The following is a 15,476-nucleotide window of genomic DNA, read 5'->3' on the forward strand; positions in this document are numbered from 1 at the left end:
TTCATAAAACAATCTGACTTTTAAAACCAAAATTAAAAATGCATTTAAAAAAATTAATATTTCAGAAACATGTTAACAATCCATTTCTTGAAATGGAGTATTGAGAAGTCTAATTTCTACTTCCTTTAGTCAGAATTTATGCTGATTTGATTTCTTAATTTCTATGATAGAACTAAGCTACATTAGAATAAAAAGCTAAATAACTGAGAAATATTCCCAAAGTTGCCACTTACCATTTTAACATAGAAGTCTCTAAAAGTTTTAAACTACTATAATTTTACTTGTTTAAACTGCAAATTTCAAAAGTCATTAAAAAGACAAAACTGCATGGTCTGATTACCTCTACACACAGACACTGCCATGCATTGTCAATAGCAACATACATACAGAATATCCTAAGTATTAAAAATCAATTTCATTAACCTTTTTTGATGATAATTATAACTACAATTATCATGTTAGCAGCATTTTATATCACTTTATAAGCACTAACATCAAAACAATCATTAACAATTCTAAAGTAAATTTAATGGAGGTTTAAAACGTGTCTTGTTCAACTACAATAAATTAAATAGTTGTATTTTAACTGATCCTAATGTGTTTTAAGTTATTATAATCCAACCTCATATTTCACAACTTATTTCTATATCTTCAATACAAACTGTTAAAACAGTTCTTGCTACAGTTATTACACTATCTGAACACACTAACTATAACATAAAAACTGTCTAGTATTAATTGTGATTTTCTTATGTACCATTTTACCAAATACACATAAACTCGAAAACATGAATCAATAAAACTAGTATGATTTTTATTTAATATTTGAAATTTGTCAGGATACGTATCATACTTTGAAAAGTCCTCATATGATTACCAAAATACATAATAAACAACCTATAAAAACTTCACATAATATCAATCAGGTCATAATTATGAAAAGATTAAAGAAAATGAAACATCCTTCTACAGAATTATGTTTGGTTTAAATAATGATTCTCCCCTCCCTGATGACAAGCAAAATTTATGTTATATAGAGTAGCCCTCAGTAAAAAATTAGAGTGACTGTATTTCAATCATTTTCTTCATAAAATGAAGCTTTCATCATTGGGCTTTAAGAAATCATTTTCACCATTTCATTTTCAAACAGCAGTATAAAAATAAACTCCATTTTTAACTTGGGTAGACATTCATTTACTAATACAAGATTTCTCATTTTACACTATTTACTCTCAGGCACATATAATTTTAAATAAGTTGTACATACAACACAGTAACACTAAATTTAAATACACTAACAGTCTCCATATTGACCATCAATACTAATGCAACTTAAAGAATTCCACAATGCTATTTTGATACACTTTTTACAAAGATTAGATTGGTTTATATATGAAAACATGCAATACATTCAAAGCATCTCCTTCCTGTTGGGGAAAGCACACGATATCCCAGTATGAAGGTTTGTTTGAAGGTTTACAAAAAATTAAATACATGAGGAATTTAAATTCATCTAATATACATTTATTTGTATTTTGATGGAAAAGTGCTCTTCTTGTAGTCTGGTAACTGCATAATTTATTTTAACAGCAAGTTCTGAAGCTTGATGCATGCCACTAGTATATATATATATATATATATATATATACACACACACACATATATTAGGGATGTCAAGACATGCAGAACACACAAATGCTGGTTGTCAAACTTTGATCTCAATAATCAAATGGTCTTGAACACATCAACACTGATCCACTATTTCACTCAAATTTCAGGCTTAACTAAAATTCATTTCTACAGTAAAACAGGTTTGCACCAATGGATATCAAAAGTAAAAGCAGACAAGTGTGAAAGTATACTTATATTTCAAATGATAAACTTCTGGGTAATACTGACTGTAAAACAAAACTAGAGATAACAGTGCATGTTGATTATTACAAAATATATTCTCCTCATATTTATAATTACACATATGCCTACAGAAAGATAACTTTGAAGCTACTATTCTAATACATATTTCATTTATTTAGTAAAAAGTGCAGCCCACATTTACAATGACATAAGTTCATACACACAGTACTAAAAATTGGCTGACTACAAGAAGATTGAAAAGTTGGTATTCCCCCAAACAACTGTAACAAAGTCACATAGGATTGAACAGTGATTTTGAAAATATTTCCAAAGTAATTACAAACCTGGAAAATGTTTTTCATTATTTTTCTTGGTGCTAATAGCAATTGTTTTATATTATTATTGTTTTTAATTACAAACATTATTTTGTTCTTCATTAATCACATAACCAACAGTTGGCACCTGTGAGCATGATGGCCAGTAGAACATCCCACAACAGTATCAGACAATAAATCATTACTGATCATGATCATGCAAGATTTATTTTTGATCAGGTTACTTCACTAATTGATGGGCAAAAAAATTCCACTACATATTTTTACATAAATCAGTTTGTAAAATAAAAACAAAACCTTCCAGCTGTTAACCTCAGTGGTACAGGTAGAATTACTAATGGAACAAAACTGTTTAAAAAAGTCCAATATGTATATATCACATACACACATGACAATCTTAGATATTAAGTTTCCAGAATATAAAGTTCATAGCAATACAGATACCATTTTCTAAAACTTACAATCTCATCTGGACTCAAAATTCCAAACTGGACCCTCTTCACATCCCTTAATGGTGCCTTAGAATCTGAAGTTATAATGGACGTCATGCTGAATCTCTATACAATTTTTGCAATGGCTGTCCAATATATCAGATGCAAAACTAAGTAAAAACCTCTGGTTCAGCCAACCTGAAAATAAACATTCTTTAAGATCAAAAATTTAAACTTAAAAACCACGTGTCATCACACTTGAACAGTTCATTAAGAAATTATTTACAATATACATGAGAACACACAGTCTATTAAATACCATTAGAATCTAAAATCAGATTTGTGATGCTCTGATGTCCAGGTAACACTCAGATCTGAATTAGAGTTTTCTTTTAACCTTGTTTCTTCTAGTTATAGAATGGAAAGACTTTAATGAATTATCCAACAGCACTGAATTAAAGATGACTCAATTATCAACTAACTTCCTGTTCAAATAAATGTATTGTAATTAGTAAGATTCATTTTCAAAACATACATTTGGAAGAGAATTCTAGTTTCCATAACATTTGTTCAAAAATATATAAATAAAATTCAGTAGGTTTTGTGTATGCATGTGTGTTTACAAACGATGATCCAAAAATAACTCTGCCAATACAAAAAGAGAATATATTTTAAATGAAGTATAAATGGAATTTAAAGTACAATACTTTTCAATTCCAAGACATATAAATTCAAAGCACTTGCAGTTGTACATCAAAATACTTTCTAACATTCTAGTTTGTTATTTTTAAGTTTAACAAAGCTTTTTCAAGCAATTTAAATTAGTTAAGATTGGGGTACAAGTAAGCTTGAAGTTAAAACATTAGGGTTAAATTGTAATACTAGATTGTTAGACTCAACTCAGTTTTGTGGTAGTAGCACTAGAATTACAAAACACTTCATTATGTATCACAAAACTATCACAACTTGTGTCAGCTAATTAAAAAATTATCTACCTCAAAGAGACTGTTTATTGTTTCTATTACTTGGTACCAGCTAGGTACTTATATTAATATACTTAAACTGGCAGTTAGTTTTATTTTAGAAATACATTACTGTCTAGAGGCTCAGAACAATACCATATATCACACCTGCACAGCTTTCTTACTTGTGGGATAAGAGTGAGCTTTGGGGAGAATACTGTGCAATTAAGAGATAAATAGCAAACAGGATCAAAACAAAAGTGAAATGTGAGTGGCGTGTTAGAAAGGATGCACAACAGAAAACAGATGGGCTACAGTTTCAGGTTCAGTTTATGTCCAGATACCAATCTTATAAAGGATAGGAACCTTTGGTTGTTTGCAATGATCCAAGAGGTTTACATAGTGGAAACTCAAACAGGAAACAGTTCAGAGAACTTCTCAGTTGGTTTTAAAATTGAAAAATTATCTTACAAGAAGAAACTATTTCTCTAAGTCTTTTCTCAAGAGCTGAGAAACTGATTAACTTATGGAACAACTTTCCATCAGCATCAGTACAGGTCTTAACTTCACATAAATGTACAAAAAACAAAACAAAAAACATGTTTCTTGTAAAATAAGGGGGTAAATTTTTACTTTTCTCAAGAGTGGGTATGCATGGGCAGCCTTCTGAAGTCAAATAGTTCCTCTTTGTATGCTCTTTTTTATTTGTTGTTGTAGTTTTACAAAACGTTAACTATATATTCTGTAACATATTCTCAGAAAATTTTCATAAATTACCTTTTCTGTATTCATTATGATAGTATTACACTTTTACACCAAATACAAGAAAGCTCAGCATATTTTTCATACCAAAGTATCAAAAATCCTATTTAGGAACTAGGTAATCAAAGCTTGTAAAACACTTTCCACATGGCAAATTTTAACACAACCTGTGCACAAAGAACTTAAAGCATTGGCCACAGAGTAACTGCAATGCCTCAGCCTAAAATATTTAATTTCCTTTGAATGCAGGAACACCTGCAAATTCTTTATATACACACCATTTCAAACAATCAAAATATGAATATGATGCAATACCAATTAGTGACAGTCAAAAATACACCAAAAAGAGCAAGTATTAACTTTTACTTTTTCCTCTGCATTATTAGTAGCAGGTGTGACACACAAATTAAATTCACAAATATAGTCTGACTGTTGCTATCATTTCACAAATATATTTGGATTAGTTGGCAAATAAATGATAAATGCTTCTAACCCAAGATAATGCACACGTAATATCATAAGTTATAAACACATTTTTAATGGGAATAATCTTTAGCATTCTATTTTATCATCCTTTCCAGCCATACAAGCTATGTACTTTTACTAGTAGGAAGTCAAATAGGTTTGTCTGAAATTAAGCACAAAGCAACACAATGGGCAATTTGTGGTCTTCCCCTCATTATCAAATCCCAATTTCTAGCATTACAAGTCCAGAGACATACCACTGTGAGGATGCAAACATGATTTTAAGCTGTATATATAAAAATAATGAATATAAAGTCTGTGGTTATACCCCCATATCTCACACAGTCTTGTATGTCTTAATTCATGAAGGACATTGAGATGTTAGAAAAGCACTGCTATGATGAAATTTGGGACAGAGGTTTTCAGACAAGTTATTTTAAAAATTGAAAAAAAAAAAAAAAAAGTGATGTGACAGACATTAAACACAGGTAATAGTGTTCATGCATAGTTGTTTGTACTAAGTGGCAATAATTAGGTGACAGCTATATAATTTAAGATAGACAAAAATCAGAGCTTTATTTTTTTTTTTTTTTTACAATATAGTAGTTGCACTTTTGTAAATAATTAATCAAATATAGTACATGAAATTAATTTAAGAGAGTATACAAGAAGACTTTATACATACTTAATAATAAAAGCTGGCTTTAAATATTTCACTTTTAAATTAATGGTTGTGATGACCTAGATGAACCAACAGGTCCCTTGTCTTTTCATACATGCATTGTACAACTGAAGCAGACCTCCACTTAGCTACGAAAATGTAACCACCACAATACAAGATATTTAACTCACATTATTAGGCAGTTTAAAGTTTTAACCCAACAAATTACAATTTGTAGATATAATTTTCCTAAACAAACTTGCATCAACAGGATTTTTTCAGTGAATTTTACAATTCACAATATGTATATACAAACACTTTACATAATGTGACCACTTACAAATGTTGAGATGTTCCCTATATTTCTTATATCAAAACAGATTCTATTCGTTTTTGATCTATTCTTTATTATCCCTCACAACCATTGCAAATACTGGAACGGGCACAAAGTTACTCTGTATGATGCAACTTTATAAACAATACCAATAAGATTTGTAGCTTAAAGCAAATGAAATTACACAACAATTAACAAGTTACAAATAGTTTCACCGATTTGTAACAATGTTTCCTGTATATCTTGTACATATGTGCTTTATTAACATTTGAATTCACAATTGCTATTTTTCAGGTTGCTTTAGGTGTAACAATGAAACTTTAGAACCACACGTTAAAAGATTTATTACATAATTCAATTTATTTAACTATGAACCTAGTTATGCTCTTAGTAACAATGACAATTTGTTAATAAGCGTCTGAAGATGATATATGCAGTTATTACATTAACTCAAATCATTGAGTGGGTCAGTCACAATTACTGTTAGGCCTAACCTTAGATCACATCTTACAAAAATATGCATAACAATAAATATAAACCTCATAACACATTCCTCAAAAATAACAACAACATATATAATCCTTTATCTGGTAGTTTAACCTTACCAAGATCATCAATTAAAATCAAATTTAGATTCAAATAACTTCATTACAACATCATTCACCATTTTCTAACATCAACATCCAGTATGCATTCGTTACGACACCTTTTATATAATATAATGAAACACGGGGTTTACAAATATGTTTTCAAGTCCAATTCGGCGTCATCTGGTGGAAATGTTATGACTTTTGAAATGTGGTCATAAGATGCGTTGAAACAACTATCCTGCCAAATTTATATGCAAAAACGGTTCGTTTGGATAATAATCAGTGATTATTATCCTGCCAAATTGTACCAAACGTATATCGAACAGATCTATTCCCCAAGACATAATTCAACAATTTAATTTAAAACCAAAAAGTTATATTAAAATGTGGATTACACAATATTTATTAGCGCTTTACTTCATTAATTACAGTTTAAAATTTGAATAAATTGTTTCAGAAAAAATAAATTTATTCGTATTATTGGAATTTAATAGTATATTTTTGTTTGTTCGATTTAAGCAAAGCTATTCATGGGCTATGTGTACTAGCTGTCCGTAATTTTAAAATGATAGCTTAAAATATATTTTTCAGACCGAATGGTGGATTTGATCATTATTCATATATCCCAAACAACAGTGATTCATAATAGATGTCGCAATGGCTTGCATAAAAACCCTAATAGATGTTGTTTTGAATTAAGCACAAAGCTACACAATGGGTTATCCGTACTCTGCCCACAACGGGTATCGAAACCCGGTTTTTAGCGTTGTAAGTCCGAAGATATACCGATGAACCAACGGGGAGGCTAAACCCTAATAGAACGTTCTGACAAAAAGCACCTTAAACAATAAATATTCAGTTCAAACAACGCTGAAACCTTTATTATTAATGACAAAAGTGTAAACTTATAAACAAGTGCAAAAATGCACGCATGTTTTACTTACTAAAAAAAGAAAATCAACTCAAAATGGTTCTTTTGTAATTTTTATTATTATTATTATTCTCTTGCCAGCCAACAACACAAACGGCTTGATATATTATACTCCAACCTTTTGTAGAATATTGAGTAAGATACTGTGAAAGCCGTAAAAGTATTGAAAAATCTATCTGTTTCTTCTGTATTTTACACAAGCTAAAAAAAGCTCCCTTGTGGCACCGCGGTAAGTTTGCAGACGCACACCATTAAAACAGGGTTTCGATACCCGTGGTAGGCAGAGCACAGATAGCCCATTGTGTAGCTCTGCGCTTACTTCTAAACAAACAAGTTAAAAAATCGTAGTTCTAGTGTAAACGATATTATCATTACCCCTTGAAATCAGATTTTTTAAACAAATATCCGGCGTTTATTTAAAGAGTAGCCCAAGAGTTGGCGGTCGATGGTGATGACTAGCTGCCTTCTCTCTAGTCTTACACTGCTAAATTAGGGACCAGGGATGTAGATTTTTTACACCCGATGGGGGGGATGATTTTTGCAACCACTTATGTGGACTGTTCAATTTGCAAATTGGTAATCTCTGATTAAGTGAACCTGAAAGCTGTAAACATGCAGTCACAGAGTAATCTTGTTGCCACGATACTTCAAGGTTTCCATGTAGATTTGTATAAGTGAGGTGTTGTGAACAGTTTTCAAAATGTTAATAGAATAAAGACATGTGTCACAAATTAACTGTCACACAAATTTATTCCTGCACAGTGTAAAAGATGGCCATTGCACTTGACAATGTTACTAATAACTTTCATTGCATGAATTACGTTTTCAAATATTAATAAAATTAGTAGATACCTTTGATAAGTTTATATGTAGTGAAAAACTGTTCATGTTGTTTGATAAAAATAATTAAAATGTCTTTGCAAACTCTTGAAAATTACACATCAATACAATGTAGCACACAATTATTTAAACTTTTCATTGAAGTAAGATTCATTTAGTCCTCTAGTCTACATGTTCCCAAACATAGACCTCCTTTGTGATGATCTGTTTATGAATTCTTTCATAAGCTCTTCTATATTTATCTTGTCGACCTCATCTTTGGGAGTGTGACAAACTGCCACATGGTTGAGGTGGTACTGAGACATAGTTGACCTGAACCACATCTTCAACTGTCTCAATGCAGAAAAGCTGCATTCACATTTGCAGCTGGATACTGTTTTTGTTGTTCCTTTAAACATGGGCAACTGAAACTCGAGCCATTGTGCAGAGATTACTGGATAGAAGTTTATAACTGATTTGTCAATCGTACCACATGTGATCATGTTCTCAAGTGCCAGATATTGCCTCAAGTCATTGTTGTCTGCATTAAATCTAGTGGTCAGATGTTCTATGACTGTGTCCACAAATTCAAAATATTGGCTTCTGTAGTAATCTCTAGCTGTTGCAGAATGGTGTGCTGAGCCATGACCTGTGATCCTTCTGGGGAGTCTGCAAATGCATGGTGGTTCAATAGACACCAGATCTAGGGAAGTTACCTTTTTCTCAGCTTCATCAAATATCTGGTTATAATTTTCCTCTGTTCGCAATACCCGCAATTGCTCAACTATCATTGTAGATGCTTCAATCATGCCAGATACTGTCGTTGAGTTTGCTTGGAATGCACGGTTTAGTTCCTCTAATGCAGCTAATGGATGCTGAGCCATCAACAATCCTAAAACTGTCTTTCCTTTGTCAAATCTGACCAGCAGACCTCGTGCTTTCACTGCTACATCTGATTTTTCATTTGCTAATTCAGACAAAGAATCAACAATGTCACTGTAGTGATCATTAGCACATGTAAATGCAGATAGGCGGCACTACCAGCGTGTTGGACACAGTTGGCAGATGTATTTAACTGGACCATTGTGACTGTCTGACGATACAATATTTTCAAAGATTGTCTTGTATTTGCCTGACCTCTGAAGCAAGACACCTAGTTCATGTACCCACTGGATAGAATCTCGAACACATTCACAAGCTTCAACTGCATGTTGCATTATTTAATTAGCCTTGTGTGTTCTGCAGTGAAAAAACAAAGCTGACAGTTGCTTCTCTTTTATTTTTGCCTGGCATCCACTGTACGCACCACTCATGTTAGCGGCTCCATCTTAAGTTTGTGCTCTTAATCCTGATAGTGGTAAATTGAGTCTAGTCAGTACATCAAGTATAGTTGAGGATATTGTTTCACCAGTTGTATTGGAAACACTGTACAAACCAAGAAATGTCTCATGGACGTCATGGTTCTCATCTACGTATCGTACACATATTGATTCCCGTTTGGCACCTGTAACATCAACCATTAGTGCAAAGATTTTACTTTGCTGTACTTCGTGTGCTATGTTCCTCAGTATTTGATGGCTGAACATCTCCATTATTTCATTCTGAGCCTGGGGTGATGTGAATGTGGTTTTCTTTGACAAGTAGGCCGTCAACTCAGGATCTTGTTCTTCCAGGAGCTTCATTAACTGCAGGAAGTTCCCCTCCATACAGTATGTCCACGTAATGCTAAACCTTGATGCAGTAAGAAATGTAAACTTCTGAATATTTTGGCTAAACTTCTTTTGCATTCTTCCTGCTGCTTCTTTTTTCCATCATGTAGCTGGACAGTCATTGGAGTTACATCAAGTGAACTTTCTGAAGATGTAGCAAATCTGTGCTGAGAGGAGGATTGGTGTTCATTGAATTTCTGTTTTGCCCTTTTCCAGTTGTTAAAACTGGTGGATGTGAAGGTATATTACACTGGCCTCTCCAACTTCCCTGTGAAAAGGCCTCTATTTTCTGGCTTGGCACAATGAAAGCATATGACTTTTTGAGTCTGATTGTCGAAGTGCAGCCCTGGAAGTTGATATTTTGAGATTTTGCTTTCTGTCATGGTATTAGTTGTGCATCAGGATGATGTGGCTTTCCACATTGTATCTGTGGAGTGCCAGATTTTTCATTACTGCACAAACTTGTTTCACAACTACCTGGTGGTTCATGATGTGCAATAGTTGCACAAGCATTTTCAGACTCGTCCTCTGATGAACGTGATGTTTCCTCTGTATGGCAAGTTTCTATTCCTTTGCTGGAGTTTGTTGGATTATCTGCATTGTCACTGGTAGTACTAGTAACTGGCTTGCAGAACTGTCTAATATCGGAAAGTTTCAGATGCTTGCTTGTCATAATTGGAATCTGTTTCCCAGATAACTCAAGAAGCTAAAATACAGTCTTTATTGAAAAACTCTAACATACAATGAATGAAGATAGTACAGAATGGAAGTAGGACTGAGCTGTACAATGTATTTAAGTCGAACATGCGAACTTCACAGTGACTACCGAACCGACTGATCGCCTGGGCATCGCTGGGACAATAATGTGTGCTAGTTACAACACAAGTAATTGCAAGTTTTTTGAAAAATACTTAAACAATCACAAATATATTATATTCTTGTTAAAGCTCATCAAAAGGCAAACACATTTTGATATAATGTCTATAAGCAGTCCACTAAATAAAAACACCGAAACAAAAACTAGCGATACAATTCAAGTAGAGGCTTCAGGTCATTGAAATTGCTCCTTTTGTGTTCTAATTATACAAGAAAATACAATATTTTTACTGTGTATGATAAGAGAATATATTGTTCTTTTACCATAAAGCACAAGCACTTTATTAGAGGTTGGTGATAATCTGAAATTTCATGGATTAATGAGGACCACAAACACAGGTCTAATGAGCCCTGTTGTAAAATCAAGGCTCAGACTAAATGGAGCGGAGGGAGGTGATGTAGGGCGTGTCTGGATCCGGGCCGCTCGGATCCCAAGCGGATTCCCCTGGAACCAACTGGAGCCGCGCAATTCAAACAGTCCACGTATTTTTTGAACAGCCCTCGTATGCTTAGTGTCGCTATGTTCAAACAGATCAGCTGATTACGACGCCATTTCTCGATTGCAGATATCTTCATTTGTGTATATCTTCACTTAAAACCGCGTAGTGCGATTTTTTCGTTTGGCGGATTTCAGAATGAATGACCTGAAGGAGCAACGACTTGCTGTGAAATTTTGTGTTAAACTTGGAAAATCTGCGACTAAAACTTTTGCTATGCTTAACACGGCTTATGGTGATGTTGCTATGAAGCGTACGGCATGTTTCAAGTGGCATGAACGTTTTAAGGATGGTCGACAGTCCATTGAAGATGATGAGCGTCCTGGACGTCCTTCCACGTCAACTGACGACCCACACGTCGACAAAATCAACACCCTGGTGCGGGCAAATCAACGTCTGACTGTCAGGGGAGCTTGCTGAAGAGTGTGGGATATCAGTTGGATCTTGTTACAAGATTTTGACCGAAAAATTGAAGATGCACCGCGTTGCTGCAAAATTCAGCCCTCAGAACTCGTGAGTTTTTGGCCAAACACTCGATCACTGTTCTTCCCCACCCCCCTACTCACCTGACATTGCTCCTTGCGATTTTTTCTCGTTCCCCAAACTCAAAAGACCCTTGAAAGGAAGAAGATTTGAGACGATTCCCGAGATTAAGGCAAATACGACGAAGTAGCTGGAGGACATTACAAAAGAAGCGTACCAGGACTGTTTCAACAAGTGGAAACACCGTTGGGATAAGTGTGTGCGTTGGGGAGGAGAGTACTTTGAAGGGGTCCCAGACCTGTAACTTCTAAATAAAGTACATTTTGTTTTATGACGTCAGTCCGCGTATTTTTTGAACAGACCTCGTACACTATGGTCAGCGACTTTGAAAGCTTAGGAGAGTAAGGCATTCGACAATAAAACTGGCTAGACATGCATAAGAACAAATGGCATAGGAAAACTGCACAATGTACACATAAGATTGATGCAGCTACAATCTACAAATGGCCTGCCAGATCTAGATCACCGGAGTTTATGCTTGTGAATAATATTATAGAATTTCATGCTCTGTTCAATCTATTGTCATGAAAATTTTACTTAATTTTACACTACGTACAAAACGTAGGTAGATTCTATGATAGTGCTTGCAAGCCGCATGTATACTTAGGCCTACTGACTGATACTTATGAGCTATCGCTTAGATCGTAAAGCTTAGAAGCACCCCTATATTAAAGATGTACATTTCGGCTACTGAAAAAACCTACATCTAGGCCTAATTATGTAATTCAATTGGTAAGAACACGAGAATCATAAGAACAAACACACAATTTATAGGCCTGTGATGCAATAAAACAATTCAACATACCAGATGATTGTATGCACCATATCCCCCACCTAAAATGAAGGGGGTGTATCCCCCATCCTTCCCAGGACCTACGCGCCTTTTAGGGACAGTTGGCACAGATAGCCCTAGTGTAGCTTTGCACGAAATAAAAAAACAACAAACAAACATAACATGAAAATGACACTTATTAAAACTATTATGAAAACTAATACAAATAAACATGATCAGAACTTTGTTTCCACATATTTAAGAGTAACTATTATTTTGCTGGTTGGGGTCTTATTTTTAGTAATTAGATTACTGTAACTAAAGACTTGACTTTAATATATTATATTTCTAAAGAAAAATAAACTTTTTTTATTTGTCTTCAATGTAAGCTTATCTTGGACAGAATCTAGAAGAGTGTCACTGAAATAGCTGAAGGGAAAGATGGCTTTTCAAAAGCCTTCTTTAGGTTTGCTATCAAATGCAAACTGTGGTGGATAAAGAAAGGCTTTATAACACTATTATTGGATAAGTAAGTTGTGGACTTTTGTCTATTCAATATCATTGTAATGAATCTGTGTTTTATAATAAATATGTTCATATGTGTATTAGTTTATTATTGGATTTTCTGTGACATCTTTTCAATATCTGTGAGACATATAATGTATCATTAACTTGCTATTGCACTCCTCAGAACCATGAGTATCAGTACATATATGTACATGTATCAACTGTTGATTCCCATACCAAATTTTAAAATAATGTCAGTCCAAGTTTAAAGAAACCAATTGTGGCTAGCATGTATGGACTATAAATTTCTAAATATATAATTCACATCTCTTTGTCAAAAATATATGTTCTGTACTTTGGAGGTATGGGTGCTATCTAAGAGTGGTGGTCAAATCCCACAGTGTGGTCAGATACAAGTACTCCAGAAGTTGGTGGTTAGTGTCTTTTCTTTAATCTGTCAGTTCAGAATAGAAAAAAAATTATACACATTCTTGTTGTGTAGCTTTGCATGAAACTTTGAAATGCATATTTAAAAAATCAGTTTCTAAGGCTTTAGATTCTTAAATATTTTAATATTGCACGGAGTGAAATACTGAAATTTGAAGAATATCAGTTGATCTTGTTTTAATTAGATGTTGAAATTTCCATTTTCGTGAATTGAAATTTTCAGTAAATACTAATTAGTAGTTGGAGAAAATAACTATGAGTATAGTCAGCTCCTTTAATTCAGCCAAGAAGATATCAGACAGTGGCTGTAAGAATATTCCTTCTGTGTAGTGAACTACCATACATATTTTGTGTTACTTTTTGAAAAACAACTTCAATACATAGGTTTGAGTATTCTTCACTTACAGTTTAATTTAATTTGCATACATAAAGGTGAAAAGAAATTTCCCAAACTAAAGGAATGATTATTAAAGTTGTAGACAAATATTGTGCATTACAAGAAAAATAATATTCCAAAAACTGAAGAAATGAATCTTAAAGTTTCAGAGAAAATATCATGCATAGTGATGAAAAGAAATATATTCCCAAACTAAAGAAATGGTTATTATAATTGCAGAGAAAATATCATATATAATGAGGAAAAGAAATATGTTTCAAACTAAAGAAAGTTTTATTGATGTTTCAGACAACATGTTAGCTTTGTGGAATTAAAAAAACCCTAACCACAGAATGTCTGTAGATAAAGTAAAAGTAATGATAATTCAAGAAGCACATAGTTACCTGATCTATATATCAATTAGAGATTTGAGGACTTAAAATGTGGAAAAATAGGCCTAATGATTTGTGATTGTGTAATAACAAAAGAGAAGGTTTTGATTATAGCCAAAATAAAGATAAAATAGTTTATTGTCTGAAGAGTAAATAAAAGAAAGTGGCAGACTATTGCAATGTAATTACAATTAAAAAAACAAAACAGTTAAACAACTGAACTATATTCAGCAAAGTGCTACTTAAAATAACATGTAGTTTTATTTCAATGAAAATTACAATCAGGAAACAAAGATGAGACTTCTAAAGCAAATTCTAACCTTTACAAGACAATAACCCCTGCAGGATAGAAATAAATTTGTCTGAAGATATCATATTTAGACTGAATTCATATTCACTTTTGTTGTGTAGTTGACCAGTCAAAAAAGTGGATCATTAGACTGGAATTAAAGCAGAAAGTAAAGTAGGCTACAATATCATGAGCAGATACTGTTACAGAAAGTTACTTCTAATTTTTAATCCAGCACAGGATCAACCTTGGATGGATTTAGGATGATCAGAGATGAAAGTTAGGAAAAGATAATTGTGTAGAAATTAAATGTCAGTTAGTACATGTAAATCTTCTGTGCATGTCGTGTTCAGATTATTTCTGTCAGGTTTATTTGGTGTTGTGTTTTAGTTGTGGCCAGGTGTACTTTGATGCTGAACTCTGGAATACTTCCAGTTACATCTATGTGAAAAGGATTTAGAAATCAGGAGAAGCATAAATGATCAAGTAAATGGTTTAAAACCTCTCTTCCAGTAGCACAGCAATATGTCTACAGACTTAATACTAAATGTCAGATTTGGTACCTGTGGTGTGCACAGTAAAGGTAGCCCATTGTGCAACTTTGTGCTTAACTACAAGCAAACAAAATGGTTTAAAAGTTATTAAGGCCGTTAGTTTAATGGATGCTATGTATCTTTAATATTTGTGGTTTTAATGATATTTAACAATTTTGCAGATATGAATGAAAAAATAACAGTGGTGATGAACCTTAATTTTTTGTATGTACTTTGATGAGTAAAAGAGTGTTCAGAAAAATCAAGTTTATGAGCTCATCTTAAACCACAGAGAAATATGAGGATTGGAGAAATATATGTACTTTTTTGGAAATAATTTGAAGACTTGCCAGCACTTGGAAACTATATTGACTTTATTAATAGGCGAACT

At 33.1% G+C, this 15,476-nt stretch overlaps 1 protein-coding gene and 1 long non-coding RNA gene across 4 annotated transcripts in view; one reads left to right on the forward strand and one right to left on the reverse strand.

Annotated features, from left to right (window-relative positions):
- Polr2A (RNA polymerase II subunit RpII215) overlaps positions 1-6,556 on the reverse strand; it is a 43,970-nt gene extending 37,414 nt beyond the window's left edge. Inside the window, exons 1-2 of one of the 2 annotated variants that reach the window (XM_076480301.1) lie at positions 6,469-6,556; positions 2,651-2,818 (exon numbers count right to left, since the gene is read on the reverse strand). In XM_076480301.1, coding sequence (XP_076336416.1) covers positions 2,651-2,737 — 87 coding nt within the window. In that variant the 5' untranslated portion in view covers positions 2,738-2,818; positions 6,469-6,556. Of the gene's footprint in view, positions 1-2,650; positions 2,819-6,409 lie in introns of both variants that reach the window. The other variant, XM_076480300.1, reaches the window with a different exon arrangement.
- Positions 6,557-11,976: 5,420 nt separating this feature from the next.
- The window catches only part of LOC143241041 (uncharacterized), a 55,039-nt gene continuing 51,539 nt past the window's right edge, over positions 11,977-15,476 (forward strand). The window contains exon 1 of one of the 2 annotated variants that reach the window (XR_013022163.1): positions 11,977-12,249. This is a non-coding gene — a long non-coding RNA (uncharacterized LOC143241041). The remainder of the gene's footprint in view (positions 12,250-15,476) is intronic. The other variant, XR_013022158.1, reaches the window with a different exon arrangement.

This window comes from Tachypleus tridentatus, chromosome 13, assembly GCF_004210375.1.
Source record: "Tachypleus tridentatus isolate NWPU-2018 chromosome 13, ASM421037v1, whole genome shotgun sequence".
In the NCBI taxonomy this organism is placed as follows: Eukaryota; Metazoa; Arthropoda; class Merostomata; order Xiphosura; family Limulidae; genus Tachypleus; species Tachypleus tridentatus.